Source organism: Podarcis cretensis (assembly GCF_951804945.1).
Source record: "Podarcis cretensis genome assembly, chromosome: 6".
NCBI lineage: Eukaryota > Metazoa > Chordata > Lepidosauria > Squamata > Lacertidae > Podarcis > Podarcis cretensis.
Window position 1 is genome coordinate 84,073,435 of NC_137175.1, and position 26,854 is coordinate 84,100,288.

General features: G+C 40.6%; 1 protein-coding gene across 2 annotated transcripts; it reads left to right on the plus strand.

Annotated features, from left to right (window-relative positions):
* Positions 1 to 1,427: 1,427 nt before the first annotated feature.
* Positions 1,428 to 26,279, plus strand: ASPM (assembly factor for spindle microtubules; the record flags this gene model as incomplete). 2 transcript variants are annotated; one of them, XM_079980993.1, is made up of 25 exons in its annotated part: positions 1,428 to 1,745; positions 4,087 to 4,230; positions 5,476 to 6,769; positions 8,058 to 8,153; positions 8,487 to 8,633; positions 10,382 to 10,624; positions 10,844 to 10,911; positions 11,403 to 11,544; positions 11,630 to 11,760; positions 12,250 to 12,425; positions 12,520 to 12,665; positions 12,753 to 12,838; positions 14,166 to 14,381; positions 16,135 to 16,339; positions 16,444 to 16,589; positions 16,699 to 16,821; positions 16,938 to 17,072; positions 17,365 to 20,715; positions 21,893 to 22,027; positions 22,615 to 22,785; positions 23,504 to 23,696; positions 24,591 to 24,745; positions 25,082 to 25,258; positions 25,682 to 25,854; positions 25,946 to 26,279. In XM_079980993.1, the coding sequence occupies 25 exons, from the start codon at positions 1,428 to 1,430 to the stop codon at positions 26,049 to 26,051; spliced, it is 8,277 nt and encodes a 2,758-aa protein (XP_079837119.1). In that variant the 3' UTR covers positions 26,052 to 26,279. The 2 variants fall into 2 exon arrangements, 1 of the variants encoding a protein (XP_079837119.1); XR_013840014.1 differs by lacking the exons at positions 24,591 to 24,745; positions 25,082 to 25,258; positions 25,682 to 25,854; positions 25,946 to 26,279 and having other exon boundaries at positions 17,365 to 20,723; positions 23,504 to 23,642.
* Between the last annotated feature and the right edge of the window lie 575 nt (positions 26,280 to 26,854).

Consider the following 26,854-nt stretch of genomic DNA (forward strand, 5'->3'; position numbering starts at 1 on the left):
TTCCTTATTTTGTAGCCGCTTGTTTATAAGAGCAATTCAAAAAGGACATTGTTCTAACAATAAAAAACTATATTGATAATTATATATTATTATAATCTATTATTATACTATAGTATGGTAGTATGATTAATTGTATATAATTAATGATTGTCTATTATTACATTATAGTATAATATAATCAGTAGTATTTAATTATTAGTTATATATTATTATACTACAGTGGTACCTCTGGTTACGTACCTAATTCGTTCCGGAGGTCTGTTCTTAACCTGAAACTGTTCTTAGCTAACGGGGCCTCCTGCTGCCGCCGTGCCGCCGCTGCACGATTTCTGTTCTCATCTTGAAGCAAAGTTCTTAACCTGAAGCACTATTTCTGGGTTAGCGGAGTCTGTAACCTGAAGCATATGTAACCCGAGGTACCACTGTATATGGTATTATTATAATCAGTGGCGTAGCGTGGGTTGTCAGCACACGGGGCAAGGCAAGTAATTTGCGCCCCCTAACCCGTGGATTTGCCCTAACCCCAGATGTTGCGCCCGGTGCGGCCGGCCCCCCCTGCACCCCCACGCTACGCCACTGATTATAATTAATTGTATACAATTAATATATATTGGGACGCAGGTGGCGCTGTGGGTTAAAGCCTCAGCGCCTAGGGCTTGCCGATCGAAAGGTCGGTGGTTCGAATCCCTGCGGCGGGGTGCGCTCCCGCTGCTCGGTCCCAGCGCCTGCCAACCTAGCAGTTCGAAAGCACCTCCGGGTGCAAGTAGATAAATAGGGACCGCTTACCAGCGGGAAGGTAAACGGCGTTTCCGTGTGCGGCTCTGGCTTGCCAGAGCAGCGATGTCATGCTGGCCATGTGACCCGGAAGTGTCTCCGGACAGCGCTGGCCCCTGGCCTCTTAAGTGAGATGGGCGCACAACCCCAGAGTCTGGCAAGACTGGCCCGTACGGGCAGGGGTACCTTTACCTTTACCTTTTAATATATATTATTCTAATACATTATTATATTATAATATAATATTAGTACAATCAATTGTATATAGTTATTAACTAACAACAACAACAACAAAAATAATTTCCCCCGTTTCCCTACTCGATGCTAGGGATGCCACGGCAGCCTATTGTGAGCGCACTCTCCCGCCCCGCGCATGCGTCAGTTTCAAAGGAACGGCGCGCGCAGTGATTGGGTGCGGGGACGTTCCGTGCGGCGATTGGCCTCGCGTTTCTCACGGACGTCGCCCTGATTGGTGGGGGCGGCCGGGTTTGAAATTCGGGACTGGCGGTTGGGACTCCTAACTGCCGAGGATCATTGTTATTGTCGGGTTGCGGGGGGGAGGGGAGGGGAGAGAGGGCCTTGACCGTCTTCCTGAGGGGGAAAAGGAACCGGCGGCGACGAGGAGGCGGGGACCCACCTTGGTCGACGGAGCGATGGCCGTCTCGAGGCAGGACGGGGGAGCGACGGGGCTCCGGAGGGCGAGTCCAGGCGGCCCGCGGCGGCGGCGGCGGCGCTGGGTTACGTCCGGCGAAGGGGACGGCGGCGAAGAGGAGGCCGACGCCGCTCTGACGCTGGTCCCCTTCTCGCCGGCGCCCTTGCTCAGCTTCGGCCCCGTCCGCGTGGGCACGTCGCGCCTCCGACGCCTGGCTCTCGAGAACCCGAACGCCGAGCCCGTCCGCGTGCTCGTCGGGAGACCCCCGCCCGCCGCCAAGGGCTTCGCCGTGCAGGAGCCGCGCCACTGGCTGCTGCAGGTGAGGAGGGCGGCGGCGGCGGCGGCGGGGGGAACGATCAAGGAAGGTGGGCAGGGGGCGTCCCTGCTCGGGCCTCTTGCTGGCCTGTCGGAAGCTCTGCCCCTGCGAAGGAAGGCTTCAAGTAGGGACGGAGCTCCGCGTGTGTAATATATATGTGTCTGTGTTTGTGTAACTTTGTATATGTATATATATCTACTGTATACACACACACACAATATGTATATATATATATATATATATATATATATATACACACACACACACACACACACACACACACACATATACATATATATATATATACACACACACACACACATATATATATATATATTTGTGGGTGTGTAACTTTGCATATGTTTGCATATATATATATATATATGGACGCAGGTGGCGCTGTGGGTTAAAGCCTCAGCGCCTAGGACTTGCCGATCGAAAGGTCGGCGGTTCGAATCCCTGCGGCGGGGTGCGCTCCCGCTGCTCGGTCCCAGCGCCTGCCAACCTAGCAGTTCGAAAGCACCTCCGGGTGCAAGTAGATAAATAGGGACCGCTTACCAGCGGGAAGGTAAACGGCGTTTCCGTGTGCGGCTCTGGCTCGCCAGAGCAGCGATGTCACGCTGGCCACGTGACCCGGAAGTGTCTCCGGACAGCGCTGGCCCCTGGCCTCTTGAGTGAGATGGGCGCACAACCCCAGAGTCTGTCAAGACTGGCCCGTACGGGCAGGGGTACCTTTACCTTTACCTTATATATATATATATATATATACACACACACACACTCTCTCTCACACACATATATATGCACATATACATACATACATATATATACACACACACACACATATATATATATATATATATTTGTGGGTGTGTAACTTTGCATATGTTTGCATATATATATATATATATAAATATATATACACATACACACACACTCTCACACACATATATATGCACATATATATATATATATATATATATATATATATATATATACACACACACACACACATACATATTTGTGTGTGGGTGTGTGTAACTTTGCATATGATTTTAAGTGAAGAAATCCTAAACCTGTCAGCTGTGTATATACGAACATGTATGAGTGCTGGCTGTGCACATGTGAGTCCAGGTACACACTCAGTGCTGGATTTACATATAAGCTAAACAAGCTATAGCTCAGGGCCCCACTCTCTTGGGGCCCCCCCCAAAAAATAAAGGAAAAGAAAACTGGATGTACATTTCCAAAATATAAGATAAAAAATAGAATAAAACCTACATCAACAGTGTTTGTGTTGTGTAGGCTCCTATTTGTTATGTGCAAATGGCTTTAGATACCTATTAGGTCCATAAATTACCTTATAGCATATATTCAGCACAAAAAACATCAACAATTTGTTGTTTACAAAGGACAGCTGGACACATCAAGGGCCCCATTATCTTCAGTAGCTAAGGGCCTCATCAGACCTAAATCCGGCCCTGTATACACTTGTAACACCCTGGAACTTTTCACTGCAGAGTAGTAATAGTACTAGTGTTTTAACAACAATCAGTTGTTTCTACAGACAAAACTTTACTCAAGGTGACAAATGTACGGTATGTTAAATCAAAAGAGAATACTAGGATATTCAGAGAAGATTTATCAGCAGTTCTTACCAAGGATGATGTACAATAGAATATCATTGCATGAAATAGGGTAATGCATATATCTTTATAGTGTGATTACGTATTTGCAGAGTATCTTTAGCCGTAAGGAATGTGCCCAATAGATTTTAGGAGAGTTTGCTAAAGGATTTTATAGCATAACGAGATAAACCACTTATTAGGAAAATGGAAAAAAGTCTGTCTACCTTACCTGATTTGGGATGGGTGGTTTAAGCTTTCAATTTCTAATGTTTGGGGTCCACATAGATAAGTGTTCTGGGGATATGAGATCTCTAGTGTGTATATGTACCATTTTTCTTGTGTGTTTCTGCATTGACTGAAGAGTTGTACTGTGGTTTAACTGGTCTTTTTCTGATTCAAGGTGAGGTCCTAAACCTGGTATTGTGAACAGGTTACTGGCTAATATTGTTGTATCAACTTCTTTTCTATGCTATTCTTTTTCTGCCCACTGTAGCCTTTGTATCTCTGCAGGTGCAGCATTGCACTACTGCAAAATACTAACCACATTCATATATGGCTCATACGTTATTTGATGGGGGGATGCAATCTAGCAAAAATATGTAGACATCATTTGTGGCGTACACAGAAATGGAAAGAGATTGTGAATTGAGAAGTCCTGCAGTTGCCTGTCAAAGGAAATATACCATCTTTCTATGTTTCATGCTTTTCTTTTGCAGTCTGGAGAGAGAATATTAATTTCAGTAACGTGGACACCACTGGAAGGTGGCAAAGTGCGGGAGCTCATAACTTTTGTTGTAAATGATGTTGTTAAACATCAAGCAGTTTTGCTGGGTTCTGCTGAGCAGTCTACAAAGAAAAAGGTATGGAACATATATATGCATTAAAAAAAAACTTTTCCAGTCTGCTTTGGCTTCCAAAGTGACCATCCAGTTATACAAGTGCTGTAGTATATTGAAAATGCCTCTTTGTGAACTACTGGTAGGATATCTTGTGCAGTGAATGTTGAAGTTGCAGAAGCTAAACTTTCTGATGTGGTATTGTCAGAGGTTTCCATAGGTAATAGATCTGTGAGGTACAAGGTTTTGGAAAGTCTCCCTAGGTCTCTTTCAGTGTCCCTTGCTTAATTCTTGGTATACCTTCCTTGGTTTGATTTTAACCATCCCTAGCATTGCCAGATGTTCTGAAATCTACACTATTAAAAATGCCCAGTGTGAATAAATATGCAGCGATGGTACCTGTATGTATTCTGAGTATTTTTTTTAAAATGACAATACATGGGCTCTTCATGGCTTCTTATTTCCTTTTACTTTGCAAAGTTGTGTCACTACTGATATTTGCTGGAAAAAATAGTACAGGTGCCCCTCCACTTACATGCGATTGACATGCGTGCGACTACACATGCGTGGCGATGGGAATTAAATAAATACAGTACCTTGGGTTACGTATCCCTCTGGATATGTAATCTTCCGGTTTCGCTGCATGCGGAGAAGTGCTCAATGGCGCCACATGCGTGTGCAGAAGGGCACCTCCAGTTATGGACTTTTTGCGATACAGCCGGGCCTCCGGAACGGATCCTGTCTATAAACAGAGGTACCACTGTAGATTCAAACCAGGAAATGGTGGGAGAGAGCTGGAGAGTCCTTATGGCATGCAAGGAGCTGAAGAGGACTACAGTGAGGGAGGAAAAAGCCCCAAAGGGACTGGAGGCGCAGTGGCACTTTTCTTTGGCTGCTCAGCCTCCCCAACTAGCAGCTAACATGTGTGATAGTACATCAGCAGCAGCCTCTTTTCCACACATCCATCAGCCAGCCCCAGAGCTTCAACTCTAGTTGAAGAGAGAGTTGTATGGACAGACAGCTGGAGAGCAGGAAAGAAATGAGCATAGAGAGGCTTTTAGAGGGTGTTGCTCACATAATGCAATTTTCCTTATGCGTGCAAGGCCCTGGAACATTGCATAAGTGGGGGGACGCCTGTATTTCTCAGCATTAAGTAGGCTATGAGCAGCATTATTTATACAGTGAGGAAGAGGAAGGGTTACGTAGCTGATAAGGGCTCTCAATATATGCATGGTAATAACTGGATATTTGTGTTGGTGTCATTTTCAGAAAAGTCTTTGGGATACAGTTAAAAAGAGAGCCCCTTCGCGGCAATATCAGAAGAAACTTCCCATAATCAAAAATATAAATGAAACTTTTCAGATGTCCAAAAAAACTGGAAGAGTTAGAAGCCCTCTCCAAGCCTGTGAGAACTTGGAAGTGAATGGATGCAGCATTTCACCTAGTGGGAACAGTGTAATCTTAGAAAATAGCTTCTTACACTCTCCAACTGATCCCATAGTGCAAGAAAAGCAGCATGTCACTAACCCCCCTCTTTCAATGGGGAGATCAATTCCATATTTTGTTATTGGTACAGCAGCATATAATGAATTACAGCAGGATACAAAAGAGACCTGTACTGTTATGCCAAAGTGTGACGATCTTGTGGAAACCAAATTGGAAAGTGGACATATTAGTTCAGTGAAAGTGGAAAGTTCAAGCACATCTTCAGTTTGCACACCAGAAAATCTGAAAATCTTTCCTTTGAATCACAGGAAAATTTTAAGCCCTGATTCTTTTGTACATGGTAGCTATGAACTTTGTGAAGAGCCTGCTATAGCTACAAGGGTGCCAGTTCTTTCACCTGATCAGTTTTTAAAAGAGAATCAAATAGTTATTCAACCAACTGCACAAGCACATAAATCGGTGTCGCATTCTTCGAGTTTGGGATCTTACACAATTTGTTCACAACAGAAGGAAAGAATGCAAATTTTTACTTTTCCTGTGGAGTCCCGTTTTTCAAGCAAGCAACTTAATGATGCACGCAGTAAAAAAAATGCAGCATTTCAGTTTGAAAAGTTTGAACGAAATGCAAGTGGGTGCAAGAAAAATGACCCAGATCAAATTTGCTGCTTCCAGAAAGAACATGGTAAAAAAAGGCCTCTGTTGTGCAACACAGTTACTAAAAGTAAGTCAGGTTGTCCTGAGGGGCAAGGAAGGAACTTATTAAAACCAAAATCTAGAAAATGCCTTTCTAATGCAATTCAGCGATCTGTGGATAATGTTCCTGAAACAGCAAAAATGAAAATGTTACCAGAACTTCCAGTTATAGAACCTCTCTCAGGCGAAGTTACAGATCACAAAATTGAAACAGCTTCAGCTTGCTTAGGAAGAACGTCACATAGTCATAAAAGAAAAAGTGGAGAATATTTAGAAGATACTAATAGCGAAAGTGGTAAATATGTGGAGAACTTTGCAAGAAAAAAAATGATGTCCTTTGTGGAAAATGAAGATTGTAGTGCTTTGAAAGCATCGAATCCCAAATGTGTGGCCGGAGAGAAGCAAAGTCAGAAAAAGAAACCAGGTAATTTAACCTTCTGTTTATTTGGATATGTAAAATAAAATATTTGCCATGGATTGGTGATAAAGACCAACTGTGACCATTTATAGCTGCTCTTCGAACAAATTACATTCATTTGATAGGCCTAAAGCGTATTGCTTGCATTTGACATTGAGTCAGCACATTTAGTCTTCTTGATTCCTAAATTTTGTCATTTATGAGTAGTCCATCAGTTTAATCTGTCATTCTTCTCTGGTAGGGACCATGCCTTCTTTCCATCTCTGGGCTAATATTGTCTGGGCAGCAGTAGTCACATATATAAATAGTCTCTTCTAGTCCCTTGGAATCTTGGCACCTAGAATTCCTAAGAGAAAAGCTTCTGGTTTCTTAGAAAAGCTTATTTTAAACATTTTTTTCAATTCATTATATATCATCTCCCAAAATTCTTTTACTACTTTACAAGTCTACCACATGTAAGGTGCCCTCTTTCTCTTTACATTTCCAGCATTCATTTGATCTTGCTTTATACATTTTAGCTAATTTACTAGAGGTTAAATACCAACGGTACATAATTTTCATATAATTTTCTTTCAAAGTATAGCATGCTGTGAACTTTAAATCCTGATTCCATAACCTCTCCCATTCTGCCAATTGTATGTTATATTCAAAATCTCTCGCCCACTGTATCATCATTGATTTGACCTGTTTGTCTTTTGTATACCATTCTAAGAATAATTTTTACATGTTTGAAAGTAATTTAGTCTTATTTTCTAACAGCTCCTTTTCAAATTTAGAGGTTTCATTAAAGAAACCTTTCTTTATATATCCATCTTAAATATATCTTAAATAATCCTCTTCAAACCTCTTTAATTTCAACTCACGATCTATTTCCATTAATAATTATTTATAAGATACCCAATCATTTCTCATGTTAATTTTTTTTACAGACATCGCCTCCAGTGGTGAAAGCCACCATGGTGTTTTTTGTTCTAATGATTTTTTTATATTTTTCCCATACGCTTTGCTTACTACATGGTTCAAAAAAGCTTTATAAACTTTAACCCTCTCGTACCACTGATATGCATGCCAGCCAAATAGGTCTAATAAACCATCAATATTTTTAAATAATATCCATTCGTTTAACCCGCATAAACTAAATCCGGCAAGGAAAATCCACCGCTTTCTTTTTTGGTTTCTTCCCCTTCCAGAGGAATCTAGTAATATATTTCTGCCATTCTCTTTCCCCCCTCTTGTTGTCTCTTTCTGTTGTGTTCTTCATAACATTACAATTCGTTCTTGTTCTAATTTTCAGGTTCCTTATCTAAAAAATGGAGGACTGGTAGGAAAACAAAGAACATTATTCCAGTGGCACAGTCTCAGCTGACGTTTGTGAAACCTTTAAAAACAGGTGAAAATAAATTCTTTGTGCTCTGTATTCTCCATGAAAAGTCTCTTGGTGCAAGTGGCAGTTTCAACACATTTGCTATATTTTAGCTGAAATTAGATTGATCCGTACAACTTCAGAGTATAGGCATATTCCAAAAGTAAAAGCCTGAAAATTAATACATGTTTTCATTGCTGTTGTGCTGCCCTTGGAAAAGGTGTCTCAGCCCCTGCGCCGCACTGAGCAGGGTTCCTCACTGTGAAAGTCACCTCCTACCTACCTTCTTCCATGGATGGATCTCTGGATCCAACCTGTCCATAATTGAGATGTAATGTAACTTTTAATCTTTTTTCAAAGACATTCCTAGACATCCAATGCCTTTTGCGGCCAAGAACATGTTTTACAATGAGTGCTGGAAAGAGAAACAGCAACGAGGTTTTACTTGGTGGTTGAATTTTGTACTTACTCCTGATGACTTCACTGTGAAAACAGATACTTCACAAGGTAAAAGAGATCTGCAGGGTCTTAATGTTTCACATATATAAGAATTATTCTAGACTTCAGCAATCCAGTTTGCTTACTTTAAAATCTTTTCATTAATTAACTTGTCAATATAAATATTAAACAATACTATTTCCACTGGGAATATAAAACATAACAAAATTACTTAAAACTGATAAATGACCATCACATCAAATAAATTTATGTAATCTGATGTGCTATTTCATTTGAGCTGACGTTCTGCATTCATATGCACAGAGCTGCTTTAACTTGAAAGCTCACATGCAAAGTGCTGCTTCTGTAATTCAGTGTTGCTTTTTTGGAAAGCTTTAAATCCATCAATTCCTAAGTCAGGGGTGGCAGATCTGCAGCCTCTTCTGTCCACCAGTCATCTCACTCAGTTTACAAAATTGATTGTGCAGCCAAAAAAGTGCCACTCCCTTTGCGTGCTTCCACTGTTAGCATATTGGAGCATTTCTTGCTTTATTTATTATAAAATAATATTTATATACCGCTGTATCATGGATATATCACAGTGGTTTACAACAATATAAAAACATAAAACTAAACAATAGCATAAAAAAATAAAAACAAATTAAAAACAAAAAGAAATTTAAAACCAAGATCGATAGATCATTGTGGGTGAGATACCCTTTAATTGCCTTCATAGGCCTGGCAGAATAGAAGTTTTTAGCAAGTGTTTCAGAGTTGGCACGCAAGGTCATTGCTCTCATCTGCTAGCAACAACTGAAGGAATTTCATTCTTGGCTTTCCAATACTGGCTAGTTCTGCTTCAAGCCATAATCCCTAGTTTGTGTGAAACCCTTAGCCAAGAATCTTGGTATGTTGCTCCTGTCCTTCTTGTTAGTGGGCAGTAGCGAAGTGTGAGTGATCTGCACGTTCAGTGTAGACCTTTAGCTGTGGTTTACCATGACTTATAAATGCACCCTTTCCTTTGAGCTTGTATAATCCTGGATGCACACTGGGTAAAGTTTGTGTGAACTCTCTTCAAAGATTGCAAATATTACCATAGTATCATAGGTGGCACAGGGTCAAGAGGCCAGTAAGCCCAGTTTCCTACAGCAAGGAAGAACAATCCATTAATTCAGCTTTCGCACCCAATCAAAACATTGTGCTTCTATGAGTATTTTGATCCAGTTGATTCAACCAGTGAAATAAACTGCACTTTGTGGAAGGAGGCTATATTTTAATTATTTCATAAAATTTATACATCGCTCAATTGTAAAAAAAAACCCCCCAACAACCCTCAAAATGGTTTACAAAAAGGTTATTATTATTACTGGCTCTGTTTCATCAGCCACTCTGGGCGACTTACAGCCTACAGTGGTATCTCGGGTTAAGTACTTAATTCGTTCCGGAGGTCCGTACTTAACCTGAAACTGTTCTTAACCTGAAGCACCACTTTAGCTAATGGGGCCTCCTGCTGCTGCCGCGCTGCTGGAGCACGATCTCTGTTCTCATCCTGAAGCAAAGTTCTTAACCTGAAGCACTATTTCTGGGTTAGCGGAGTATGTAACCTGAAGCGTATAACCCGAGGTACCACTGTATATTAAAACATAATAAAACATCAAGCATTAAAAACCTATCGATGCAGGGCTGCCTTCAGATGTCTTCTAAAAGTTGTACAGTTCTTTATCTCCTCAATGAAATCAAGAAAAAATTACAAACATATTACAACAAAAGTTATAATACCAAGTAGATTTTAACACTTGCAACTGTTTTCTCTCCAGTCAATGCGGTGTCCGTTATCTTGGGAACAGAGTCTCATAAACCAAGTGTTCCTAGAGCACCAACTAAAGAAGAAGTATCCCTAAGAGCTTATACAGCTCGGTGCAAGCTGAACAAACTTCGTCGCTCAGCTTGCCGTTTATTTACATCAAACGAGATGGTTAAAGCAATAAAAAGGCTGGAGATTGAAATTGAATCAAAACACTTGTTAATTCGGAAGGACAGACATCTCTGGAAAGATATTGGTAAGAATGTAGCTGTGTTCCAGATATTCCTACACATATGTAGAAAAATTGAACTGTGGTGGGAAATTGTATACAAGAACGTGGCCAGGTCTATTTATGGCCTTCAGTTCTATAATCAACAATCCACAGCTTGATAATAGCAATTTCACGGTATATTCTTAGGTAACATCCTTTCCAGATTTTTATATTATCCTGCTTTTGTTTCTGTGTCCATTGCAGGTGAAAGACAGAAAATCCTCAACTGGCTTTTATGCTATAACCCACTATGGTTGCGCATAGGTCTGGAAGTAAGTTTGTATTTTCTTAATGTTTACAAAGTGTTCTTTGAGCAAGATATTCTCTTGTAGAGAATTGCTAAGATTTGTACTGGAATCTGTATTAATCAGCCTTAGGGACATAAAGCTTGCTGATAGTGACTGCCGGTAATCAGTAGAACTGGTCTTAAGACTTTGATATTATCTTTATTTCATGACTCAAAGGCAAGGATGCATAGCTGTCAACTTTTCCCTTTTCTTGCGAGGAATCCTATTTGGAATAAGGGCATTTCCCTTTTAAAAAAGAGAAACGTTGACAACTATGAAGGATGGGGAACCATGAAGCCACCCCACCCCCCGGCACCTGCTTGCCTGTCATCTGCCATCACTTGTGGTCAAGAGAAATATAATTAATATTATATTGCTATAGTTCTTTTAATCAATCTGCTCTGAAGATCTGAATTTTATTGCTGCAAGGTTTTTGTTTTGTTTAAAGTGGATATTCTTTCTCTCATTAATGAAAGGTAGTCTATGGTGAGCTAATTGCCTTAGAGAGCAACAGCGATGTAATGGGCCTGGCAATGTTTATACTTAATCGCCTGTTGTGGAATCCAGATATTGCAGCTGAATATAGACACCCAAGTGTGCCTCACCTGTATCGAGATGGTAGGTTTTTTTTCTTGCTGTTTTATGATCTGTTTTATACTTTTTAAGATGCAGCTCTATATACAATCTGATATTGTTCTTACAGGACATGAAGAAGCTTTGTCAAAATTTACGCTGAAAAAACTTCTTCTGTTGGTTTGCTTTCTTGATCGTGCCAAGCTGTCTAGAATTATTGATCATGATCCTTGCCTCTTTTGTAAAAATGCAGAATTCAAGGTATTCCAATTTAAGCCTCTATTTTTGTTTTGTGCATAATTAGATCTTTTTTTAAAATTGAATTTTCCATTAAAAGAAGTAGTACCACAGGGTTACATAAGAAAAACAAAAGATTAGTAGATTTGAGTGTATATATGTGGAAGCCACAAGATACTAATTTTAAGACTTAAATTTGTTTCCCAAGGTGGTAATTTTCTTCTATGGCTGGAACAGGAATTTTAAGTTGCCATTAACAAATGCAGCTTGATTTTGTGTGCTTATTAGCTGAGGAATAGGCATTTGGCAATTTCTTTTTATAGGCTGTGGTAGGTAGTAGTCTTATTAATGTTTGTGACTAAAGTCTATGACTGGGTTAAACGACTGGAAGTTAAGAGAATTCCTGTTTGCCTTGCAGCACAATCTTATGGCTGTTTACTTGAAAATGAGCCCCATGATGTGCGCACAGAACTGATAATCTTGCATGAATGTAATTTGTTGCCTTTTCTCCAGTCTAGTAAAGAGATACTGCTGGCATTTTCCCGAGATTTTCTAAGTGGAGAAGGTGATCTTTCTCGCCATCTATATTTCCTGGGCTTTCCAGTTCATCACGTGCAGACTCCACTCGATGAGTTTGACTTTGCTGTAACAAATCTAGCCACAGATTTGCAATGTGGCATTCGTCTAGTGTAAGTCTTCACTGCATTTTGTTGCTGAAGTTATAGAAGGATTTCACTTGAGGAAATGGGCTATATTTTTAACATGGTATCTTTGTATTTTCAGAAGAGCATTGGAACTACTGTCGTCAAACTGGAGTCTTTCCAAAAAATTAAGAGTTCCTGCAATAAGTAGACTTCAAAAGATGCATAATGTCAAGATTGCCTTTGAAGTACTAAAAGATCATGGAATACAGTTGGAAGATGAACATGGTAAGTACCAGCGAAGTAGAAAGTAGTCCCCTTATAAAATAAATGTGTGGATGCTGCAAATCAGTAACCTATTTGACTGATTTATAGGTACATCGATTGACGCTAAGGATATTGTGGACCGGCATAGAGAGAAAACACTTGCACTGCTGTGGAAAATAGTATTTGCTTTTCAGGTATTGCATAATGATTTTTTGGTAGTTAATCTCTGCAACATATATTGAAGATGTGTAGCATGCATCTAGGACTTGCAATATTGTATCTTCAAAAAAATGGGGTGCTGTATAAAAAATGGCCTGTATATAGAAGCCAATACTACTGAAGGGCAGTTCTCAAAAGCAATTCCATGCCTATACCAAATGCACAGAGATGACCTCACCAACTGCATGTAAAGTAAAACATCAGTACAGTTGACTCCCAACTTCCATACATTTAACTTGTACAATCACAGCTTTATGCTGGCAGCCAGCTTGTTGAAATCACAGAAATTGTGATTGTGAAATCACAGAAAGTGTGGAAAGAGCTTTTAAGCTTCTCCACCTTGCTTCCTGGGTTCTAGGAGGTTATTGTGTGAGATCTTGCAGGATCTCCTAGAGTCCGGTAAGCAAGGTGGAGAGCCTTGCGTGGGGGCCCAAGTCACACCAGCTTTGGAAAGGTAGAGATGCTGCTGTTAGGGAGATTCTGGGGTTTTAACTACATGCAGCTTCAGCTTTGCACACAATCCCTGGAACGTAACCCCTACACAAGTTGCAAGATGGGGAGCACTGAATATGTGGGAGAAAAGGCCGTATGTCTTACATAGTTAGATGAGCTATGCTTTTATAATTGGTAGTGATGTGAAATGTTACATGAAATGTACAGAACTGGTGCATCAAAAAAGGGAAGACATCGAGGTCTGATGCCTTTAAAAATACTATCAACAAATTTACGAGCATTGAAATTAATTATGGAAAATAGTCTTGATTAATTTTATCACATAACAAAATGTGCTGTGGAGTCGAAAGAGTTCTTGTTCATCTTAAATTGGTTATACAGGTGCATAACCAGTTTACATTTTCTTTCATATGTTATTTAGCCATCTCCAAATTTTAAACCAGAGCAAGTTTGTGTTTTGTCAGGATTGACATTGTCCTGCCCACCAAATGTTCCACCTTAGTATGCAATTGCTATATTCACCTTAGAGCAGTGATGTGGGCCAGGACATTTTCAGTGCTTTATCTTTCCACTGAAAAATGTTACCGCTGTTTCATAAGTTCATTTTCTAAAACAAAGGTTTCTGGAAAACCCATCCTGCTGCTTGCAGAATAAGCTTCGTTAAGTTAAATGAGAGTTGCATTTGAATAAACATGATTGGACTTGTTCTGCTAGCATTGTCCTGATAACATAGTTGTTATTTGTCATTTGTTTAGCATGCTTTGAGAAATACAGTGATTTACGTACATATCTCTAAAGATCAGAAACCCTCATCTTTAGAAATAATATTTTAAATTTGTTCTTGTTAAGGTGGAGGTTTCCCTTGATAGGGATCAGTTGAAAGAAGAAATTGATTTTTTGAAGAACATGCACGTTACAAAAGTGAAGTCTGCTGCTTTAGAATCTCGTATTGCCAACAAAGTGAGAAAAGACAGCAGTAACTTTTATTCATCCGAAAGCTGCAGTGAAAATGTAAAGATGCTGATGGATTGGGTCAATACTGTCTGTGGGTTTTACAATGTCAAGGTAAAAACTTTCCCAATAATCATCTCTGTTCTGTTTCCTCCCCAATAAGCAAACAAGGGACGAAAGTATTATTTGATAGACCACAACTAATTGATGGAAGCCAGTTTTAATCAGCGGGACTGAGATTTAAGGAGATGTTTATTTATTTGGCTGTTCAGCATGTTTTTATTATGTTGCATTATAAATGACTGAAAAATGGCATAATGGGGTCATGATCCTGCATGGACTGTACTTGCCGCAATCTTGCCTGCCTGTTTCTTATTAAACTTCATTGATGCTAGGATTTCATCCTTTTGTGGGAGAGGGTGCCTAATGACCTGGCATTAGGCATTTACATATGTTCCTATGAAACAGTGCTGACAAAATTAATATGTTCCCCTTTCCTTTCCAACAAACTGGTTTAAAGGAAACATTTGGATGGACTGTTTAAATCTACAACGATGGCCATATCAAATGGTAACTTCTTGTTGATGCATCAAAGCTAATCTGACAAACACTAAGGATAAATTTACTTGTTTCATGGTCCAAGTTGCTTCTTGGAAAGAATTGGAAAATGGTAGGAAACGACCTTGTACTGAGTCAGACCATTTAACTCAGTCCATTTAACTCACTATTGTTTGCACTGAATGGCTGCAGATCTCCAGGATTTTAGATGGGACATTCCTGTTCCTACCTGGAGATGTTGGGGATTGAACCCGGGACCTTTGCATGCAAAACAGATGCACTGCCACTGAGCTGTGGCCCATCCCAATCACATCTCTTAGAACTTACTACAGTGGTGCCTCGCAAGACGAAATTAATCCGTTCCGTGAGGCTCTTCGTATAGCGGTTTTTTCGTCTTGCGAAGCAAGCCCATTGACAGTTTAGTGGATTAGCGCTATTAGCGGTTTAGCGCCTTTTAGCGGATCAGCTGATAAGCGGCTTAGGGCTTAGGAAAAGGGGGGGGGGAAGGGGAAAAAACCCCGCAGGAACTTGCAAGACATTTTCGTCTTGCGAAGCAAGCCCATAGGGAAATTCGTTTTGCGAAGCGCCTCCGAAACGGAAAACCCTTTTGTCTAGCGGGTTTTCCGTCTTGCGAGGCGTTCGTCTTGCGGGCACCACTGTATTCTGAAAGCTGCCGAAGGTAAATCACCAAGTACTGTGTTTTTATAGAACATCTTTTTTATGGTTTGTTGTACCAAACATGACAAGCAGATCCTAACCTGATTTTCTTTAGTACACTACAAATTTATACTTTAGCTTAGTACTGTTTTTGAAGATTTCATGCCACTGTAATTTCAGTAAGTGTTCCAATATAATAACCCCTAGAGCAGTGTTTCCCAACCTTGGGTCTCCAGCTGCTGTTGGACTACAATTCCCATCATCCCTGACCATTGGTCTTGCTAGCAAGGGATGATGGGAGTTGTAGTCCAAAAACAGCTGGAGACCCAAGGTTGGGAAACACTGCCCTAGAGAACCCCAAGTAAAAGAAGATTATTACCACAATTATCTGGCTGTAAAGAGCAAGGGGTATTAAAGTTATTAATTTTCAGACTTTGAATACTGTGGTGTGGGAAGGGTATTTTCCCTCTAGATATGCTTTTCAGAAAGAAAAGCCATCGGAAGAAAGGAATGCATTATTGAGTATGCTCGATTTCAGAAATGGAGGCCTAGAACTCAGCTTTATTAGCACATGATATGCTGATACAAACCTTCAAATAGAGAAGCCACTGGCAGAAAATATTTGCTTAACTGGTTTTGTGTTTTTAACTAGGTTGAAAACTTTACAGTATCCTTCTCGGATGGAAGAGTGTTGTGTTATTTGATTCATCATTATCATCCATGTTATGTGCCTTTGGAAGCTATCTGCCAGCGCACAACTCTAACAGTAGAATGCACCAAAAGTGGTACAGTTGCTCTAAATTCTTCCTCTGAGTCTGATTCTTCTCTGACTGTACTCAATGGAGCTTTTGATGAAAGTGAGTTCATTAAATGATTATTGAAGGCAGAGGGAAGATGCTTATTACCACTTTATTTGACTTAATAAATTCAATCTTTTTTCTCTGTTTTTTTTAAAATAAAGCTATAACTTCTTCCGTGCTTTATAAAGAACTCCTTGACAATGAGAAGAGAAACTTCCAGCTGATTAATGCTGCAATTTCTGACCTTGGTGGTGTTCCTGCTATGATTCACCATTCAGACATGTCTAATACAATTCCTGATGAGAAGGTAATCAACCATGTCTTTACAATTCACCATTGCCTTGTTCAGTCACAAATTACTTTTATCGCAACTTTCTAAGTTTCTGTATGTTCTCTGCTCTCTTGGTTTTCTGTAGGTAGTTATTGCCTATGTGTCATTTCTTTGTTCGCGACTTGTAAATCTTTCTAAAGAGATCCGAGCAGCTCGACTGATTCAGTCAGTATGGAGGGAACACAGATTGAAAACAAGATTAGCACAGGTATTTCTTTGAGTTACTTTGCATGTTTCCTAAATTATCCGGAGAACGTGATTCTACAGTATCTATTGCTGCTATATGGACATATTTAATCAGCAGTGGAATTTTTCTTTTGCCAGATTTTTGAAGAAAAATCAAAAGGTGCAGTTGTAATTCAGAAACATTGGAGAAGATACATGGCCCAGGTGAAACTTCAGAAATTAAAAAAAACAAAGCAGGAAGAAGTTGAAAGAGTATCTTCTGTTGTCATTCAGGTATGATTGACTTTTCATGTGAAATTACTATGTCAAAATTACTGCATTTCCTAGCCGATTGAGATTACCAGGTGCTATTTCATTTCTGCCCAGAATAAGAATTCAGAACCAAGTAAAATATGGTTCACTGTTAGAACACTTTATATGCCATACTTTTATATAGAATATTGAATTTTATTGTTCGAGTCCACCATATATGCATAGAAAGAATTGCCCATTTCTCTTGTATTAAAACTGTAAACGTGCTGTGAAATCTGATTCTTACAGCTGTGTGTCACTTTTTCCACCCCAGACTTACTGGAGAAGATACAACGCAAGAAGAAAATACTTGCAGCTTCGGCAATATACAATTATTGTGCAAGCAAGGATAAGAAAGTTCCTTGCTGTTGCTGCTTATAAAAAAGTTTGCTGGGCTGCTCTCACTATTCAGAGGCACTTCAGGGCTTTTTTGATAGCAGAAGCCCATCGCCAAAAATATCAAAGGATGAAACAGTCAGCGCTTGTGATTCAGTCTGCATTTAGAAGATGGAAAGGCTGCAAAATGAATTCAAAAGTTGAAATAGAGAAGCGACTGCAAGCAATTGAACTAGCAAAGAAGGAGAGAGCTGCAGTTGTAATTCAGTCATGGTACAGGATGACCAGAGATCGAAACAATTACTTACATATCAGACACAGTGTTATCAAGATACAGGCCTTGTTCAGATGTCTTAAAGCTAAATTCATTTACAAACGGAAAAGACTGTGTGTGATGGCTATTCAGAAGTGTTACAGAGCTTACAGGATGAGGAAAATTGACAGGGAAACATATTTGCAGAAACGTTCGGCAGCTATATTCCTGCAATCTGCTTATAGAGGAATGAAAGCTCGTTTATTGTGTAGACAAGTCAGGGCTGCCGGTGTCATTCAGGTACACTACCGTGCATACAGAAAGCAAAATTTTCTGAGGCAGAAGTTCTTGCAGCTAAAAAAGGCTGCTGTGTGTTTGCAAGCAGCTTACCGGGGCTATAAAGTACGGAAAATGTTTAAGTGTCAGAAAATGGCTGCTGTTAAGATCCAGTCTGCTTTGAGGGCTTATGCTGCAAGAAGAAAATACCAAGCTTTGATTCAAGCTACCCTTGTGATTCAGAGATGGTACAGGGCTTCCAAAATCAGAACAAGGTTTTTGAAGACAAGAACAGCTGTAATTTTCTTGCAGGCAGCTCTGCGTTCTTGGCAAGTAAAGAAATGCATTAAGAGCTGGCATGCTGCCGCAATTAAAATACAATCTGCCTTTAGGAGATACATGGCTCTGAAAAAGTTCAGGATGGTGAGAAATGCTGCTCAGACACTTCAGCAGCATTACAGAGCCAAACATTTGGGCAGAAAACAACAGCAGGAATACATTGTGCTTCGCAATAGCATTGTACAACTCCAGGCAGCTTGGAGAGGGAGGGTTGTGAGGAAGGCAATCCAAAGACAGCACCATGCTGCAGTAGTCATACAGTCCTATTTCAGGATGCACATCAGTCAAACAAAGTTTAAAAGTTTAAGAAGGGCTGCTGTTAAGGTTCAGAGGTGGTATTGTGCTGCTGTCCTAGCCAGGAGTGAAAGGCAGGAATACCTCACTTTAAAGGTTGCAGTTGTTAAAATGCAAGCAATTTACAGAAGCGTAAGAGCAAGGCGTGAAATTCAACGCATGCACCAAGCAGCAGTTATTATCCAAGCCATGTTTAAAATGCATCAGAGTAAGGTTAGATATCAGGCAATGAAACTGTCAGCAATTGTAATTCAGAGGCACTACAGAGCTCATTGCAGAGGGAGAATGGAACGGGAAAAGTATCTCAAGTTAAGGAAGGCTTCTCTTGTACTACAGGCTGCCTACAGGGGGATGAAAGTTAGACAGGAGCTAAAAGCTTTGCACCAGTCTGCAACTTCTATTCAGTCATTTTATCGAATGTACAGGCAGCGAAAATCTTTCCTGAAGCTAACTGCAGCGGCAAAACTGATTGAGCAGTGGTATTGTGGTTCTAAATGTCGCAATGCTCAGATGCGCAAATACAGGCAGATGAGGACTTCTGCCATCCAAATACAGGCTGCCTTCCGAGGCATGAAAGCGAGGCTCCATTTGCAAAGGATGCATATGGCTGCCACCACCATCCAAAGGCGATTCAGAACTTTTCTTCAGAGGCAAAGGTTTGCTTCTCTTAAGGCAGCTGCTGTGACGATTCAGAGGAAATACCGAGCAATGGTATTCTCTAAACAGCAGCGTGAAGAGTATGTCCATCTCTATAAAGCTGCCATCGTAATACAGTCTGCCTTCAGAGGCCTGCTGGCCAGGAAATGTGTGAGCCAAATGCATGGAGCTGCTACAGTTATCCAAGCAGCCTTTAGAAGACATACAGCTTATACTCGATACCAAGCTGTGAAGCTTGCTTCTGTTTCCATACAGCAGCATTATAGAGCATACCGTGAGATGAAACACGCTAGAGGACTCTACTTAAAATATCGCCACTCTGCTTTAGTTCTTCAGGCTGCTTACAGAGGAACGAAAGTGCGATGCATCTTGAGGGAACGACATTATGCTGCAACAGTCATACAGAGTAACTATAGAAGGCACAGGCAGCAGTGTTCCTACAAAAAATTACAATGGGCAGCCAAAGTTATACAGGTTCAAGTCAGGGCCAATAAGTTGTGCAAAACTGCAGCCCAGCAGTATTCCTCTGCTAAAAGTGCCGCCATTTGCATCCAGAAAGCTTTTCGCTGGATGAAGGCAAGACGATGTCAGCAAAGGCACCAAGCTGCCATTGTGCTTCAGCGGAATTTTAAAATGCAGAGAGAACGTAGGAGATACCTTGCTTTGAAAGCAGCTGCTGTAGTCCTTCAGAGACGGTACAGAGCATCAGTTCTGGCAAGGAGGCTGGCTCAGGAATACGTTTCTGTTTGTGCAGCCGTTATCTGTGTCCAGTCTTTCTACAGAGGATTTAAAATCAGGAAGGAAATTGAGCGCAAACACTTAGCAGCAAAGGTAATTCAAGCAACATTTAGAATGCACAGGGCTAGGGTCTCTTACCAAAAGCTGAGAGGTGCTGCTGTCACCATACAAAATTCCTACCGGTCTTACCTAAAGGGAAAACACCAGGAAAATGCACACCTGGCAATTAAGAACTCTTCTGTAATGATTCAGTCCACATACGGAGAGTTAAGAACACGGCAAGAAGTGAAAGCTACGCACGTCGCAGCAACTCTCATCCAGTCTCTCTATCGAATGCATGCCCAGCGCAGACATTACAAGTTGATACGCGGGGCTGTGATAACTATTCAGTCTGCCTATCGTGGAAGGGTAGCACGCCGAAAGGCAAAGGAAATTCGCGCGGCCAGAAAGATTCAGTCCTTCATTCGCATGACTGTGGCTCGTAGAAAGTTTATTCGCCTCAGAACAGCAGCTACTGCGGTACAGACTCATCGCCGTACAAATAAAGCCATAGAACAATACCAGAAATACTGGGAAGCTGCACTTTTAATACAGCGGCGTTATCGGTCTTACCTGGCTATGAAACACCAAAGAGTAGCTTATTTGCAAACTTTGAAGAGCATCATCATTATGCAAGCTACAGTCAGGAGTTTCCTTGAACATCTAAGGCTCTGCAGATTGAAAAGTATCCAGGTATTTAGGTATACTTACTTCAACATTACTTGTTACTGATTCCTGTAATATATGTTCACAAGAACCACTCCTTTGAGTCAAAAGCAGGGTGGGCAATATGGCTAGATTCTTATTATAATGAATATGCTCTTTTCCTCTTTGAATCCTAAACCTCATTCTGTGCTTTTTTCTGTCCTGCTGGTTTTCTATCTTCTATTGGGAACAAAATAGTATACCAGCAAAAGGAGATACTGTGTGTTTTTCTATACAAAATAGCTTGAAGCAACGGCCCCAAATCTGTCTTTTATCAAAATCTAAGGTATTTTTAAAAAGTGCTTAAATTTGTCTAGATCTTGTGAAATTTTTTCTACTGATTCAGAAGCGGAAGTGAAAGCCGTAACCAAAAGTGGTAGTGGTGCAGGGGGAACTTCTAGTTTTTGTTAGAGCAAGTTGGTTTGCAACTTTCTTGTTCAAGTTCCTTGGGTATTATTATTATTATTATTAATTACTTCTCCCCACTCTGCACGGCTCTCAACAGAATTAAAAGCACAATAGAACATCAAACATTAAAAACTTCCCTAAACAGGGCTGGCTTCAGATGTCTTCTAAAAGTCAGATAGTTGTTTATTTCCTTGACATCTGATGGGAAGGCGTTCCACAGGGTGGGCGCCATTACCGACAAGGCCCTCTGCCTGGTTCCCTGTAACCTCACTTTTTGAGGTGAGGGAACTGCCAGAAGGCCCTCAGAGTCTGGGCTGAATGATGGGGGTGGAGAGATATATTTGAGATACATGTCTACTGCTGGTAGTCAAATTGCCTGGCAATGACCTTACAGTTTTGGATTAAGGTCCTTACAGAACTATCTATGCCCATATGACCCAGGGATTCAAGATTGGTACAGGGGCCTTGCTTGCATGACTACCAGGCAAAGATGGGGTGGACACAACCTTTTTGTGGTGTTCCCCATGGCTGTGGAACACCCCCTCCCAACCTCTTCCATGGTAATGTTTTAGGCCAGCTGTACAGATTATTAATGAGTGTTCACCAAGAAGTAACTTTTACTTTTAGTATTATACCAACTGTGATACATTTATAAATATTTTTTACTGCTGTTACAACTGTGATGCCGTTTTATACATTTTAATTGTTCTTTATGTGTGTCTCCCCCCCCCCCCCCGCCCCTTATGGTTTTGCACAGAGCCGGCAGAGTTTTCTCCTTCGTTTTGCAGCTGCTGCATATCATCATCTTGCTGCTGTTAGAATTCAGAGGGCTTACAGAGCTTTTCACTCGAAGCAAGCACACTTGCAGCTCTCTTCAGTTCTGTACATTCAGGTTAGCTTTTAGAACAAATGTATTACTCTAGGACAGTGTTTCCCAACCTTGTGCCTCCACCTGTTTTTGAACTACAACTCCCATCATCCCTGACTAGCAAGACCAGTGGCAAGGGATGATGGGAATTGTAGTCCAAAAACAGCTGGAGGCACAAGGTTGGGAAACACTGCTCTAGGAGCTTCTTTCTACCAAGTGCCTCTTCTGTTCTTGAAAATGCTCAGTCTTTTTTATTAGTTCATGTTACAGTGGTACCTCGGGTTACAGATGATTCAGGTTACAGACTCTGCTAACCCAGAAATAGTACCTTGGGTTAAGAACTTTGCTTCAGGATGAGAACAGAAATCGTGCTGCTGCAGTGCGGCGGCAGCGGGAGACTCCATTAGCTAAAGTACCTCAGGTTAAGAACAGTTTCAGGTTAAGAATGGACCTCCAGAACGAATTAAGTTCTTAACCCGAGGTATCACTGTACTTACATATGTCTTGAAGTTCCAAGTTCCATCAAGACCATCTCTTTAATTCCTTTAAAAATGTGTAGGTAATCTTAGCAAGAAAATATTTTTCTCTTTGTCCTGTGTGTGTTTAAGCAGAGGTGGTATCGAGCAAAACTGCAGAGGAGGAGATACCTTCAAGATCGTGAGAATATTATTAAAATACAAAGAAGGGTGAGGAGATGGAAGAGCTGCAGAAATGTAGCTGCAAATGCAGTTCAGGAAGGCATGAACCAAAAAGCCCTAATCAATGGAGTAACTAAATTTCAGGTAAACCAAGGTCCTAAAGAGACTGCTTCTGTTTTATTGAGTCATATGGTTATATTTAAGGCCTTGTTTTATTCTTATGTGTGAGAGCTTAGTGATAGAGCTTTGAATACAAAAAGCCCACAGTCAGCCCCTGACATCTTCAGGTGGGCTGTATATGACCCCTGTCTGAAACAGGAGTCACTACCAGCCTTTGGTATTCTCTTCCGAGGAGCAAGATGTGCTAATGGCCTGACTTGATAGAAGGCAGCTTCCTGCGTTTGCTAAGGATGATGGGAATATTGCCACAGCAGGAATGATATGCTTATCGATTCTAATGGGGTGCATCTCTCCATTCTTAACATCTACATTTGGACTTTCCTTTCACTTATTCACTGTGGCGAATGGAATTGGAGTAGTTTTTTACTCTCCACCTTTTATCTAAAAATCTGAATATTCTGTATTTTTTTGCTGCTTTAATTGTCAAAACCCATTAGTAAACAGAAAGCAAACATTCTAGAAACCACTGGAAAAGATAAAGATAAGAATAAAATCAGCTGAGACATGAACACGTCTTTTCTATTCTGCTTCTGATCACGGAGTGATGCCTGGAAGCCGCTGAATGCAAAATATTGTGTTAGAATTGGTTGGAAAACCATAAAATTATATTTCGTAATGTAACAGGCTTTCTCTTCTCTCTTTCCTTCCCTTCCCCCTCGCCCCCACCCTCATCCATCATAAGTCACTGTGGAGAGGGTATTCATGTAGGAAGAAGACTGACACAGCAAAAACGAGAGCTCTGCGAGATAGCTTGTCGATTGCCAATAAAGAAAGCAACGAAGATAAGAAGCTATGCAACAGAACAGCACTTGCCATTGATCGGCTTCTCAAATATAAACACTTTTCTTACATTCTGGCAGCTTTAAAAGACTTGGGTTTGTATTTTTTAGATTAAAAATAATTCCCAATACACCATAAATACCATTCTTTCTACAAATTTACCAACATAAAAGGTGTAGCAGTAAAGATGGGGTGGTGGTGGAATTCCATCATTATTACCTGCCTATTACAGTGGTACCTCGGTTCTCGAATTTCTCCATTGATGAATGTTTCAGAACCTGAACGTCGAAAACCCGGAAATAAATGCTTCTGTTTTCAAACGCACCTCGGAATTCGAACAGCTTCTGCTGTGTGTTTTTCCATTTTCTCAATTGAATTTGCAGGCAGCCCTTTGCACCTCAATTTTTGAACATTTTGGAACTCAAATGGTCTTCCAGAAAGGATTATGGTTGAGAACTGAGGTACCACTGTACTTTCATATTGGAAGGACCAGTGTTCCTAGTGGGTGGTGGAAAATGGGATTGTTTGAACAGAGTAGAATGGCATTCAATCCAATCCAAGCCCACTTCATTCACTGAGAAGCACAAAACTTCTCTACCCTGGTTGTTCCCCATTAGCTAAGTACCACAGACCCCTTGTTTTTCAAAAGCAATGCCATGGACCCCTACTTTTGAAAATGTTGATATTTCTGTCGTGGTTTTTGTTATGTGAATGGTGCCACCATAACCTCCAACATGTCCCAGTGCAGAATTTGGGTGTGTACTTGTGCAAGTCACATGACCTGCATGGTGCCTGGAAACACGTGCTTTTGGGTGCCATGCTGCCCCTGACAGTTGATGGTTGCCACAGACCCCCAATAGAGAACCATAGCTCCATCTCAATTACTGTGTGTCAATGAGAACTGGCCACTATTTCCATGGTGCATTTTGTCCAACTGTTGCCACCCTGAAAATAGGCTGATCTATCTTTCTTTCTCTCTCCCTCTCCAGAGGTTGTTACCCGACTATCACCCGTTTGCTGTGAAAGTATGGTCCAGAATGAAGCAGTACCCACTATTTTTACTTTGATACGGAGTTGCAATCGCAGTGTCCCTAGCATGGATGTCATACGTTATTCTGTCCAGGTCCTGCTTAATTTGTCAAAGGTACTTCTGCATTTTCAAGTTTTGTTAAATGGTCTCAGTCCCCTTTTTATTGCCAGAATTTGGAGCTTAGAGCTGCTCTTGATCGCTGCTCTTGGACTTGAGAGCTCCAATTCAGAATGGGGCAGGAGTGAGGACACTCCTTCCTGCAAATCTACTAACAGTCGTCACAGTGTTGTTTTGCTATTTTCTTTACACTGTACTATATATCCAGTGTAAGAAGTCTGTTTAGACTTGCTATATATCCAGTGTAAGAAGTCTGTTAGGACTGTCTCAAATACAATTCTTTGCTCAAAGTTGGAGGGAAAGTACTTAACCAGAACTGTTTTTCTTTTCAAGTATGAAAAGACAACTGAAGCTGTTTACACAGTGGAGAATTGTGTTGATACTTTACTGGACCTACTTCAGATGTACAGAGAGAGAGCTGGTGACAAAGTTTCAGAGAAAGGTGGAAGCATTTTTACCAAGACGTGCTGCCTGCTTGCTCTTCTTTCAAAGGACTCAAGAAGAGCTTCTGTAAGTTTTGGTTGCTCTCCACTCCATCCCATCATTAACTATTGTGAAATTGTTTTCCCGTTTGTGAGGGATGAGCAGGAAAGATTTGCCACAGTGGCTCCTAATATACAAACACGGCTGGTAGTGTGTTAAAGCTGCTATTTTACACAGCCAGTTAGTGCCAAATGCATTTTACTTTTGTTGAGAATGACAGGGGACCTAAGCTGGAGACCTAATATTTGGGAACAGCAATGGTGCTGTTGGAGGATCTTTGACAGGCAAGCTTTGGAACTGTGTCACTCTAGGATTGGATGGTGAGGGGTCTTAATCACTTCCATTAAAACTGGTGCTTTTCTATGTGTTTCCTAAAAGTTTATTCCTTTCAGGTTTCATTGAGCTAAGCATTACACTGTATTTAACTGTAAAATGTGGTTTAATTTTTAGGAGATCCGAGGCAGCCCACGAGTAGTTACTCGCCTTCAGAGCCTGTTTAAACTCACAGCACGGAAACATCAAATGGATGCAAGAAGAATGCTTGCCAAACAGAAGTTGGCCGCATACAAAAATGGGCATTTCTCTGTCCCAGCAACTCCTCTAAGGACAACAATAGTTTCAAGGTAAGAAATCCTGATCTTTCAATTTCTGTGCTTAAAAGAGAAAAAAAATCATCTGCTTTTTCAATACAATTTCCTCCCCTTTAACCTACAGGCAGAGACCAGAATGGGTTTTAAGGAAAGATAATATAAAAGAGATTATTGATCCTCTGCAAGCAATTCAGATGGTATTGGATACACTTGGAATTCCTTATTACTAAAGAATGACTTAAAATGATATTTAAAAAAGCATTGTCAGGATCAGCTTTCATATTATGTAGAGTTTCATATAAATCTATCTCAGTTTTATTGCACATTTTTGTATGTCAGCTTGTGATTGGTATTGTCTTTATTAATTACTTGGATATGATTTGTAAGTAACAAACTAAACTATGTATTTTTTTTAAAGGCTGAGATTTTGTACAATAAAATGGAAACCATTCTGTTTACATTGTTGGCTATGGTTTTTGTTTTGTTTTGACGTTCTTGGAGATTTGGGATCTATAACTATTAAACCTAGCAAAACAGATTCAGTATCTGCATATGCATGTATTCCACAATGTGAATCTGAGCAATCTGCTGTGGAAAACAAGCTGAACCATATTAGTTGTAAGTGCTACCTTTCTCATTACTTTTATCCAAAATAGACAAAATAAATAGTTTAGGATCCAAGATCATTTTTACCTACAAGTGTAGTATACTTGTTTCCAAAATTTCTGAACTTGAGCACAGCACTACTGCATATGCCAATAAGACCCCTGCTCTCTCCTAGCACAAAGGTGATCCTGATACTTTACCCATGATCCAGATGTACTGGGGTAAAATACCACCGAGAAATGACTTCTAAAGAGTTCTCCCTTATGCTGGTAGAAATCAATCTTTCATTGCCCATCAGCAAATCATTTTGCTTCTTTTTTCATTCTCTGGTCCCCTCTCTGAAACAACATAGCTAAAGCAGCGACAATGAACCTGAGGCACTCCAGATATTCTTGACTCCAACTCCCATTAACCCCAGCCAGACATG